Genomic DNA, 13,018 nt, shown 5'->3' with positions numbered 1-13,018 from the left:
TTTTTTATTTTAGTATGTATGAGATCATTCATCAATATTACCTATTGCCCACAACTGTGTGGCAGATTGTAATATCTATCAATAAATAAATCTATCAATTTAAAAAAAAAAAAAAAAAATTTTATAATTCTAAACAGCAACTAGAGAAAAATTTCTACAAAAATATGAAGAATTTGTTTTATTTTTTTAAACTAAGAGGGCTTTCATGCAGTTAAAGCGATGTTAATTGTACTATCGGCACACCATTTCCTTATGTAATTAAAAATAAAAAAATCGTCTGGTTCAAATTTTTGTTTTTTTCTCGGAATTTTTTCTATATTCATTTTACTATAAAAATGCTGTATTGGTCATTATCTGAAAATATGTAAATAATACGTTTGATCCATTTTCAACCTCTACTGTCCTAGCTACAGTCAATAGCAAAAATAAGAACTATTCCATTCCTTCTGTTCTACTATGGAGGCTATATTTTACCTCTGAAATAGATTTATGAGTAGTAAATAAAAAATTAAAAAAGACAGTTTTTTCACCCCCTTGCTTTTTCCCTAGGTAAGAGCTTTAAAATTTTGTTTTTGATCTACAATCAGTTATTTCAACTCACTGATTTAGTCAGTCATTAGGATGATTCCATAAAACAACTTATTTATTGTAGTCAGTAAAAAGAAGTAAAATTTTTGCAGCTGGAAATTGTGACTTATTATTATTTAGATATTAGGAAGTTAATTCTTCAGATAATGACCCGTATAATTAATAGATACTAGGCTCAACACATAATTAATTGAGTCAGTTCAAATCAAGTGAGATTTTAACCCAATCATTTAAGGTTTTAATTTTGCAACAAAGAAAAATTTCTAAGGAGGTGTAGACAGTTGACTGTAGATTAATACGTGGAGAAGATGGTCAAAAAACAAATAAACAAAAATTATTTATTCCTGACGACGTTTCGACCTGAGTTTCAGGTCTTCATCTGGGAGCTTTCGGCAGAGATTTTGGCTAAACTCTTTTATTTATATTCTTGACAGTTCAGCCAGAATCGATCAGAATCATCCTCCTACCATCTTCTCCAAGAAGGAAAAAATTCAGTATATAAGATATGGTACTACTAAAAAATATGTTGATATTTTTATAAAAATATGGAGATTATCGAGTAAAATTATTACAAAAATAAAAAACCTTTAAAATTACAATACTCAAAAATTCAGGTACTTTATTAACTAAATAGAATATTTTTTAATTATTATTCAGGATAATATTTTAACTAGACTAAATTGTTTTTATATTTTTAATTAAAAGATAGGTAATGGTGAAGTAATAATTATTAAAAACAGTTATTTTCAAATTGTAATTAATGTGATGTATAATTACATGGACCATGAAAAGTGCTAACTTTACATTACATTATTTAAAATTTGACCGTGATTTTCAGGGGTCAACTTGTAGTCAAAGATCCCAGAGAAGAAAAAAATCAAGTAATTTCACCTCGATTTTGTATTATTTTAGTGAAAACTATATATAGATAAAATTTATGAATCTGCCAACCGGAGTTGGGGAATTAAAAAACGGAAGTTGTTTCAAAATTTTTCATTCTGAGCTCCATTTCTTTAAAAAGACCAACACTAAAAAAGTAACAGAAAATCATTTAATACAGTGTAACTTTTATAATATACTGGCAGACCCGGCAATGCTTCGCCATTAGATTTAGATAGATTAATTGAATATGATTGAAAGTTTGATATAAATTAATATATTTTGTTATTAATTCATTTGATTAATCATTAAATTAATTGTTTATTATATATTTTTAGTTTATAGCGGTAAATAACATTTTATTTTAAAAATACAAGATAGAAAACTTCAACACGACTCAACCAATCTACTCCAAACTTTGCAGTGGTTTAGGAACAAACCGGATCTAATTAAACAAATCAGAACCAGAGATATAAAATAAAACGTATGAAGAGTTCTTGTTTATTTGGAACTAATATTTTACCCTTATAAGGGCATTAAATCTAAATTTTGTTAATGTAAGTTAAAATAGCAGACATTCAGATTTTCAATGGTTCTATTAACATAGAAATTGGATAAAATATAGAGGAATTATGAACGATTATACGAACAATGGTCACCGATAGAAAAAATAAAAATTCTCAAAATGAATCAAGCCTATAAACGAATATGATTTGCTTTTTCATAAAAACAATGTATTTTTACCAACTTTGCTGACATTCTTATTATGTTTTTTTAATTTTATTGAATACAAAATTATTTGATAGAATCAGTAATATTTTTTTCTTGTTCCCCGGAAAGAGACGAATCGATTGGCGTATAATAACCATGAAAAAAATGTTTTTTTTACCAAAAAAAAAAAAATTGGAAAAATTCGGTCAATAACTTTCCCAGGAAAATCTTGAACATTTAGCTAAAAGCCCCATCAGAAATGGATGGATGGTATGCCAGTGCATATAGTACGAACTAACAAATATTCATTTTTATGTATTAGGTGAGTCCTAAATAGCTGTGTTTCAAATAACGAAAAATTAATATTTTGGCCAATATCATGAAAACTTCTACAAGGGATGTACAGATTCTATTAGTCTATTAGCTCTCAATTATTTTGTGTTAGCTGTGGTTCCTAGCAGCAGAGGAGAGAGAGGTACAGGAATGCGGAGAGAGGAAAGGAAGCTTGGAGTAAGTTCACCCAGTTCAATATAGTTAACCTCCACTTCATCAACATCAACCACCTTATTATATCTACAATTTTCCATACCCCAGTCATTCAAAATTAATTAACCCTTTTAACCATAAATGTTTTATTTCGGCCACCCCCTACACCACTTGTAACTACTATAATAGAATTTTATTTTCATTCGATCTTGTTTTATTTTTCAATTATACAGTCCGCTAAAATTCAACCAGCCAACCCAAAGTGAATGTGTGCCAGGTATTTAGTCGAAGGCATACTTCATACAGCTGTAGTATCAGTTTCCATGATAGTCGCCAAAATAAATTCACAAAATGTTGATTTCTGGTTGTTGGGGAAAAACTTTTGGCTTATAAAAACTATATCTCAAGAACTGTTAGAAGTAAAGAGGAAGAAGTATTATAGAAAGAGGAAGAAGAACTATTAGAAGTAAAGTATTAGGACCCAATGTAAAGCTAATTAAATGTACTATAGTGTATATAAATAAATAGGAGCAATGGTTTTATCAACTAAACTAAACATAATCAATATAAAAAAATAGAATGATTTTTCATTATTTAGAAAAAACAAAACTGTATCTCGAGATCTATTGAACGTGAAGAAACCTACTATAACTCAAATTTTAGAAAATTAAAACTAAAACTAATTTAAATAATATACTATGAAAATTTTTACTGTTGTAGGTCATTTTAAAAATATGGAGGTCTGAACGAAAAATCTGTGACAGAGCCAAAAAGTGTTCTTGAGATGGTTATGTTCTAAATTTATTTTTATACCATTACTTGTAAGGCTGCTGAAAATATGGCTTCCATATTTTTTTAGGTTTACTGCAAAAAAACATTGACCAGTTATATTGACTTGTAAACTTTCAGCCGTAATTTTGTGACCGGACAAGCAAGTGAAAACAAACATGATATATTTTATTAATCACTAGCTAAGAATTAATGCTTTGAACCTCAAAGGGAGAAGAAAGTGTTGAAAAGTGTTAAAAAGTTCTATAACTGAAATAACATCTCAATTGGATCATGATGCATTGATAATAAAAGTGAGTGACATTATTAGAAACTTTATAAGTAGCAAATATAAAACTATTTTTCATACCATAAATATTTATAAAAAAGAGATAGATATATTTATTAAGGATATTGTGTTGCGGGTAAATAAAACAAACTGAGAACAGGAAAACTTCTTGGCACACAAAATCTTGGAGCCTTTATTCATCAATAGGTTCAGAGATGCCGAAAAATAGATTTTACACCAAAGAATGAACCATTTGGTTTGAAACGTGGTGATTTAAGTTTGAGTACATGAGCAAACAATGGATACATGTCTACAGTTCTCAAGACTCCAGCAGCATAATTTTTCCTAAATAGTGGGCCATGAGCAATAAAATATGGATGCATGCTAATTGTGAGAGGATCGTATCCATGAATGCCATAAAAGCCAGTAGGGGATTCTGAAAAAAAAAGTATATAAGTCACTAACACATAATCACTTATGATATGTATAAAACAATAGATCAATAAATAAAATGAAAGGTCTAATCAAAAGAGAACTTAATAATTATATATAATTTAGAATAAATAAAATATATTTAATTTATTAACCCCAGAAAGAGTAATCATTTAACAAAATTATATCACAATAAAACACAATCTGTTACTTGAAGGGCCTAAATTATTAACAAATTTTGTTGTCTAAAAATAATAACATTTGTGAGAATAACATGTCAGATTTAGGAATAATTTAATTTTATGTGTGTAACTTAAAAGCATTGTACAAGTTAAAAAAATTTCTTTTAACATCATCTGAACTTAGTAACTTTAGTAAGTGTTTGAACCTACTGGATTAAATTAAATAATACTTTGTTTATCAAAATTATAAGAAACAGAAAAAATTAATTAAATATCACATTTTTGAAGGTATTAGTTTTAGATTTGAAAAAATATATTGAAGATATTTTAATTTAACAATTTATAAAATTTATTTTATTTTATTTATGTATCTGTAACTATAAAAATATATATAATTATAAATAAATATAATTTTTCTTAAAGGAATTAGGAAAAATTAAAAGAAGGAAGGAATATAATTATAACATTATATTACATGTTTTAAAACTGTTTGTTATATATTTTTGATTTTTCTCTACAACTGGTTTTGTGTAATAATAATAAATGTGTAATAAATTTGTCATAGGTTCATTATAATTTTAATTTACTTTGGGGGTTTTGAAAAAAATAAAAATTAAATCATATAATTTTTTTTTATCCATTTCTATTTTTCACATTTAGTTCATTTGAATATAGATTAGGAGAATTATACATTTTGTACTTTCTATATGGGGATGGGGTTTATTTTATTTGTTTTCTTAGGGTTGATGGACACTGCTATAAATGTAGACTGTTAATTGTGCTTTTTAAAAATATATATTGATCTAAAATGAATAATGAGATGTTTTCCTAGAATCTGATAGCATTATTTTATTCACAATTATATTAATTTATAGGAAATATACATAACTTACTCAGGAGTAAAGTTAAGAAAATTGCCTTAGTAAGTAATTATACAAAAATAAATTTATATAAAATATTTTATTATTTATAAAATCACCTCCACGGTTTTCAATTTGCCATCGAATAGATTTATAATAATCCTGGAAGCCATAAGGAGGATCAGCCACCGCAATGATTGGAGCAGTTCTTTTACAATTCTTGATACGGAAATGATATGGTATATTTCTTTTCAAGTACACTTTAAAATGTTTATTTTTATTGGCTCCAGCCTGCAAGAGTTTATAAACTTTTCTGGTGCTTTGTCCTGGAAAAAAAAGAAGGAAACATTAATCAGGTTTTGTTAAAGAAATTTGATATACTATACATGATGGTGCAAACAATACTAAAGATATTTTGATAGATTGTTTGTACAACTACCAATCTCTAAAAGGTAGAGAGAGGAGTTTTTTTATATACAGGATAGAGCTAGCTTTTTAATATTGTTAATTAGGAAATAGTTTTAAGTATGGTTGATTTACTAAGGCCAGTATGACAAATTATTTTTAATTTTTTTTTCTAAAAATGAAGTATTTCAAAATAATATTAAATATGTAAATCTATTTAGTTATTTAAAAGAAATTACTGCCAAAAATATTCTTCTTAAAAATCATGGAATAAAATAAATTAATCTGATCTCTCTGAAAAACATAAAAAAAATAAAATAAATAAATAAATAAAAATGATGACAATATTATCAATAATTTTGAAGATATAAGAACTTGAAGGCAGTGAGCTTGGTTTGATAGAGTGAGAGAATTTGAAGTCATTCCCAATATAAACTCTATAAGAAACCGCTTAGGGGATTCAGATGTCATGAAAAACATGCACTTTCTTTAGCTTGGCGCTGATTGCATTGTCACATAATACTACTCTTCTTTCAATCAGATATCTTTCTAAAATACTATCTTAATGTGTTGAATCCAAATTAGAAGGAACAAGTCTTAGTGTCACATCTATAAATAATAATGATTTCTCATGAACTTGTATCACCAAAAACAAAAAAAAAAAGAAATATTCTTAGAGGAAATATAAATGTTTCCTTATTGGATTTGAATTTAACCAATTTTTAAGGAATCGGCATATCTGGAATGAATTATTGAATAGTTTTTCAATTGAAGTTTAACATAAGTTTTCTGTGAAGCACAAGAACATAATACATTTTGGTGATTCTTCAAAGATGGGCATATCTCAGCAACTAGTTAGAAATGAAACATTGAAGCCTTCTAGGAATAAAATATCATGAAAATTAATACTCATACGAATATAAACGTCATAAACTACTTATCTAGGTTCATAAACAATTAATCTAAATATGTTCAAAAACAATTAATCTAGGTTTAATTGAGTGCTAATAGACATCTGTACGTTTCATGGTTTCTCAGATACAGATTCCCCACTGTAAATTAACTGACTACTGATTTTTCGGTATATATTTTATTAAATGTTTCTTTTCAAAAATCTCTATATCGGGAACTATCGAACGTAAACAGCTCTATTAGGGCTCATATTTTAGAAAATTTTCTCTATTTTAAATGGTCTTCTATTGGGTTTTCTAATGTTTTAGGTAGTTAATTTTTTTAAACATTTTGGAACAGCCGCCATTTAGTATTTCCCCTAACTATACTTGGCAGACTCATCAATTAGTAATTATACGTAGTTTTCATTAAAGCAATAAAAATCTGGGGTGAAACGACTGACTTTTCTTCTACCATACTCTTGTACTATCACTATACGTTCATGATTTCTCACGTTTTGAACTCTTCCTACACTAGTAGAAACTGAAGAAAATTAACCGTGCAACTGTTCACCCTGAAGAGTTGAATAAGACTATACAATTGAAAATTCTGGCATGGAACTTAATACATTACAAACAAACATCCACGTTGCCTGAATATACAAAATACGTCGTAGCAGATGGCGGGTACGACACAAACTGTATCAAAAACCTTATTCTCACTTTAAACTCGGAAATACCACCCCCTCCCCCCCCAAAGAATGCCCTAAACTAAGAATGTACTATGGAAACTTACATAAAACCACATTTCGGATTTACTTTCTGATTTCAAAGTTTGTAAAATTCACTAGTAAAGCCTAACTACTTATAAAATCTAAAAAGTTATAAAACTGCTTGAAAGAGGTGTCTTGGTAAAAGATTTCTCATCCCATTCCATCTGTTTATGTTAAGTTTGGAATGTTGAATACGTTCTTCAACGTTCTGAGTTTTTTCAACTTTAACATACCAAATAATCTTTAAAAAAATATTTATGAGGTTATTTAATGTATGCCCTTAATAGCAGAGAAGTCTTAGGATGCGAGATAATTTTTACTTTAACTTACGTGCATATGGAATATATACTAAGGGAACAACGAAAAAATTTGAATACAATTTTTCAACGGAAAGGCACGATTTGAGGTCCCCTAAGTCCAAATAATCGAAGTTGTAAGAAACTACATTTTAGAACTAGTACTGGAGAATGTTTAAGCAACGTATTCGTGAAAATGGTCGTACAGGAAATGCCACTTTAAAGGATCGATTTTACACTTTTTTTTAGGTTTTTATAAAAAACAACTCCAAAGATTCTGATTAAAATCAATTGGTCAATGTATAACTAAGTCGTCTTTAATCCTAGATAAGTATTATGTGCATTGAAGTAGCATGGGCGCACGCAGAGAGGAGTAGGAGGGGGCAGCTGCCCCCCTAGAAATGAAAACAATTTTTAATTTAATACAAATTTTCAAGCAAATAATTGTAATAACTAATAAAGCACTGCTATAATTCTGTATAATTTTCTTAAAATTTTGATTTCATTTGCTGAAATGTCACTACCTGACTATGGCTTCCCCCCCCCTTATTTTGATTCTGGGTACGCCTTTGTGAAGTAGTTTAACATTTTTTAAATGACGAATTTAATCTTCTACAGTTCCTTTAACTTTGCTTATTTGAAATAATTAACCATTTGTCATTATTAGCAATAATAATGAATTTGATAAATGCGAAATATTAAAGGCTTTGATGAATAATTAAAGGGAAAAAATAGAGATTGCCAGATCTCTTCCGATCGCATACGTATGTACAAGACTTCGTTATCTTTTGTTAAAATGTTCTATCTAGGCAGAAACAAAGTTGATATTTGGTATTTTTATCTCGAGAAACTCTAAAATATGAATTTTCATAGTAAGTGAAAAATGTGTGATGCGCGTATCCTACCTGAATTTTATTCGTGTCAGCACGTAATAGTTTATGTTTAGACTCAGCATTTTCTCGAGAATCACTCACATCAGAAACTATTAGATTCATGTAATTGTTTGCAATGTATTTGCAAATTTACCAACCTGGTTTAGGATATATTTGTAAGACTGGTGATGCTCCATACATGTCAGTTCTATTCCCAACGAACTCTGTTAAGTCGATGATCTGATCCAAAGAGATACCTTCCATCCCGTGGTCACTTAAAAACACTACATTAACGTCTTCAAGGTCATTTTTCTTCAAGTAATCGACAATATATTTTGTGATGTTGTCGACTTTTTTTATCTGCTCCCGAGTTCTCTCCGATATTGTGGCCGGGCCTGAACTATGACTTTGATTATCAGGCTCATCAAAATATAGCATAACCAGATTCGCTGGAGTCTTCGGATGAAGAAACCATGATAAAGCTTTATCAGCACTTTCTTTCCATGGCATGTTCTCCACGTATGGTTGTGTAAACGTAGCATTCACTCCACCGTATTCGTATTCTCCTCCTGCCCACATCCATACTCCGCTGTGGCGTCCTTTGCCTGCACGCTCATTTAGTGCCTATAAAATAAAAATCAAATGAATGTATTAATGTCATTGTTAGAAATAAATATAAGTTAGTAATTAGCAAATGTGATAGAAGAGAAACAATCCTATTGTAGTAACGAGAGACCAAATTTTCGTGCTATGCAGCTTGTTTCCTAGCTCTTCAATCAAACTTCGACAGAGAATTGGTTCATGAAAAGGCAATGAAGGACTATCAAATCATCTTTTTGCACATTTTATTCAGTTGCTTTTCATTCAAAACTCCGATGAAACCTTTATGTAAGCCGACCATAGAAGGTGGACCATCTGTGCATACACCAACTAATTTTGAACATAAACTAACAATACCTTTTGAACTTCATTAAAAATGTCCTGTCCTGTAGTGGTTCCTATAGAGTATACCTGCAAATTTAGTAGTGGAATCATCAGTTTCCATTTATTTCTTTTGTCTGTTACAGAGGAATAAAATCTGCTGAATGAAACAGGTGTCCCCATTCGGAATGGAGGAATTTCGTAACAGAGAGGTTTGAATGCTTTAAATTTGCTTATTGTTGGACGAGTCCTTAATAAAATTGTCCATTAGGAAGGATTCCGTTAAAGAAAAGTTTCACATTATCAATAAAATTAATTCATACAAACGAGCCCGAATAAGTTTACTATTTGAAATCCTCTCGATATAAATGTTTACTAGGAGCGTATAAGATCTCATTTGAGGAGGCAGACATCACGTTCTCCCTGAGCTCCTCCAGGGTCTCCTCTAATAGAATTTCTCTATTGGTTAACACAAATTTTTTGAAGTTCTTACTTCAACATTCTTCCTCCTTCCTTTCCTTAAACTCATACGTTCTCAGAACTGGTTTGCTTTATGCTTGTAATCCACTAGGTTTGGAGACAGGTGTCATTCGCTAGCGAAACGTTTTCTTTTACGTTGTCTGGTGGTTACTTCCTGCGTTGTAGTTACATCGAAAGGACTGGTCCCCATACGGTTACCCCCTATTTATTTTAGCTTCTCTCTCCTACCTAGCTTTTATCTTATTCCTATAAATCTTTTTACATTAGTAACACTGAATATATGGGTGAACATACAGTATCAAACCCTACCGATGTATCATATAACAACATCCTTTATACATGAAAAAAAATTATTTATTTAAAAAACGACAAAAAAAAAAAAAAGCTGCACGATTATAGCCTATGAACACTCTAGGATTCAGTGTGGAAAAATAGAACTAAGTGAACTACTTTTTTAAAATAAATTTTCAGTTATATATAGGAACAACATACAGCACTAATTAATAAAGTACTATTTTAATTTTTACTAATTAGAAATTTTCTTAATTTAATATTAGTTTTTATTAATTTCTGAATTCCTTAATTTTGGCTCAATTCATCCCAAACAAGTAAACTTTGTGGTAAAGTAAACCTCTCCTTGAAAATTTGAATCTCTATTTTTAATGTTAAATGAGAACTTAAGCGCGTGAGAAGACGATTGGTCAGTGAAGAACGCAAATAAGTAAAACATATTTCATAAGTGCCAACATGTCGACTAGAATTTCAGGCCTTTATCAGGGCTGAGAACAAAAAAACTAGATAAAAACCATAATGAATAAAAGGAAATACAGAATAACAAGAATATAAGAAGTTAACAGATTACACAATTAGTAATGGAAGGAAATGTATAATGTAAAAACTATAAGAAGATATGGACAGTATGAGAATACAGTAATATTAAAATTGAGAAAGAGAGAAGAAAAATAAAATAATATACGTAAGAAAATCCAGTAAGTAAAGGTATGCAATAATTAAAAATTATGAAAAAAAGTAAGAACTTTTTTTAAATTTAAATTATTTTTTGTTACTGGACTGATTAAATTCCGATCTCCAGAAGGCTGAAGGTAGAAAAATATAATCTACTTAATATCATATAATCATTTAATATTTAAATATTTCTTCTTTCTTTGCGAATTCGCTTCATTTTAACAGGGCGCGAAATTACGATTTTTAAAAGTTTTTAAGACTCAATATAATTTTTCGGATTGATTTTTTTTTAATTGCTTAACCTTATGTTTTTATCATTTTTCCAATTAATTTGAATTTTTTTTTTTAATAATTTATTTATTGTTATTTACAACTGTATACATATATACACATCAAGTAAATTTGCTGTAAGTGATATTATGACATGATACAAACATGTGGAGAATCTACCCATTGATAGAACTCCAAAAACATTTCTAAAGGAGAAGAACTCGAGGCCATCTTCTTTTCAGACGCCTAGAAGGATATTAGGTAGTGAAGGAGAAGGCAGGTGAGAAACGAGTTGGTTTGGGTGGTTGGGAAGTTTATTATGGAAGGATTGGTATCTGGTTCTGGCCAAATCGGCAACATATGGGACATTTGGGTCCTGATGGATGATTCGATTTGTGACAAAGTAAGGAGCATTAAGGATTTTGGACTGTAAGGATTGGATTCGAGAGGAATTCGATGGTTTAGTGGAGCCCCATAGCTCAACTCCGTATGTCCAGATAGGCCTTATAACAGTCATGTAGATCAGTCTTTTGAGAACCCCAGGAGTACCACACGATACCAGAGTCGATTGAAGGATGATAGAGCATAATAATCATTTTATCTGATGGACCCGTACTCGAGCCCGAGAATTATGAGTTCACCGCTTTACCCACTGAGGTGACAAAATCCTGAATCATTTATTAATCTGTCAAAAAAATTCACTGAGTTTTTGATTCAATAAATTCTGAGAAGGATGTTCTGATGACCTTAAAAAATTATTAAGATCTTTCCAGAAACTATTCTCAGTTCCACTGGTGTTCCATGAACATGAAATGTTTACACAGGTGATCGGTTTTCTATTTGATTTGTATGACAATACACATCCAGTATCACGTAGATAGATGTCAGTTAATAAGAACTAAGTAGTGATAACTCAATTGTGTTGACTATATATTTGAATAATATTGAATAGAGTGCTCATCAGCTCTGTTTTGCGAAATTTCATTTGTTGTTTGATATGGAGATTAATGAGATAAATGTTAATTTTTTTCCAACGAAGCTTTCTCAAAAGATAAACATACGTTACGTTTACAACGACGCATATCTACACGTACAAATTTAGTTGCAACTGAATCTGTAAAAATAGAGCATAGAACACACACAAACATGATCATAATTAACAATGTATGAATCATCAACATGATTTTACTTCAGTGAATATCACTTTTTCTATGAATTATCTTTTAATTAATCATTAAACAATAATGTTATAGAAAAAAAGAATTTTTACCTTAAGTTCACATTTGGGTTTAATACTAATAATGAAATTGAATGAAAAATAGTTTACGATTCTGGGACTATGTCTCATTAGAACAACTGCTTGAGGGTTGCTATGACAGGAGATTTAGGAGATGTATGGTTTCCAGGATGGAGTTTGAGCAAAACTGACTCCAACATTTTTGACTAATGTGTGGAATGATGATATAGCAGTATTGTTAAGAGTAAAGTTGGGATGTTCGGGGATAGATTTAAGGAAAGAGGGAGGTCCGATTATGATGGCTTTAGTCTTTTCGGCGTTTAATGTAAGTTTATTGTTGGTTGCCCAAGTTCATTGATAAAGATGGAAAAAATGGTAGGAGATAGAGAGGAACCTTGATGAACGCCTCTAGAAGAGGTAGGGAACTAGAGGGGGGATTATTAGGAACAACAACAAACTGGGAACGAACAGTAAGGAAGGATTGGAACCATTGAAGAGGACTAGATGACAGAGAGAGGCTGTTAAGTTTAGAAAGGAGGATATTTTAGTATAAGAGTCCAAGAGGAGAAAAAAGGCAGTTATTTCACCCCAATTTTTTATTACTTAATTGAAAACTAGGTATAATTACTAGTCAAAATTGACGAGTCTGCCAAGTATAGGTAGAGGGAATAAATAATGGCGGCTGTTTCAAAACGTTAAAAATAATTAATTTT

At 29.9% G+C, this 13,018-nt stretch overlaps 1 protein-coding gene across 1 annotated transcript in view; it reads right to left on the bottom strand.

The window, feature by feature from the left end:
* Window positions 1-3,876: 3,876 nt before the first annotated feature.
* LOC106684531 (ectonucleotide pyrophosphatase/phosphodiesterase family member 5) overlaps window positions 3,877-13,018 on the bottom strand; it is an 18,830-nt gene continuing 9,688 nt past the window's right edge. The window contains exons 2-4 of the mRNA XM_014426659.2: window positions 8,590-9,055; window positions 5,315-5,521; window positions 3,877-4,157 (exon numbers count right to left, since the gene is read on the bottom strand). Coding sequence (XP_014282145.1) covers window positions 3,931-4,157; window positions 5,315-5,521; window positions 8,590-9,055 — 900 coding nt within the window. The 3' untranslated portion in view covers window positions 3,877-3,930. The remainder of the gene's footprint in view (window positions 4,158-5,314; window positions 5,522-8,589; window positions 9,056-13,018) is intronic.

This window comes from Halyomorpha halys, unplaced genomic scaffold (genome assembly GCF_000696795.3).
Source record: "Halyomorpha halys isolate HHAL.00 unplaced genomic scaffold, Hhal_1.1 Scaffold588.1, whole genome shotgun sequence".
NCBI lineage: Eukaryota > Metazoa > Arthropoda > Insecta > Hemiptera > Pentatomidae > Halyomorpha > Halyomorpha halys.
This window is presented reverse-complemented; position numbering and strand designations above follow the sequence as displayed.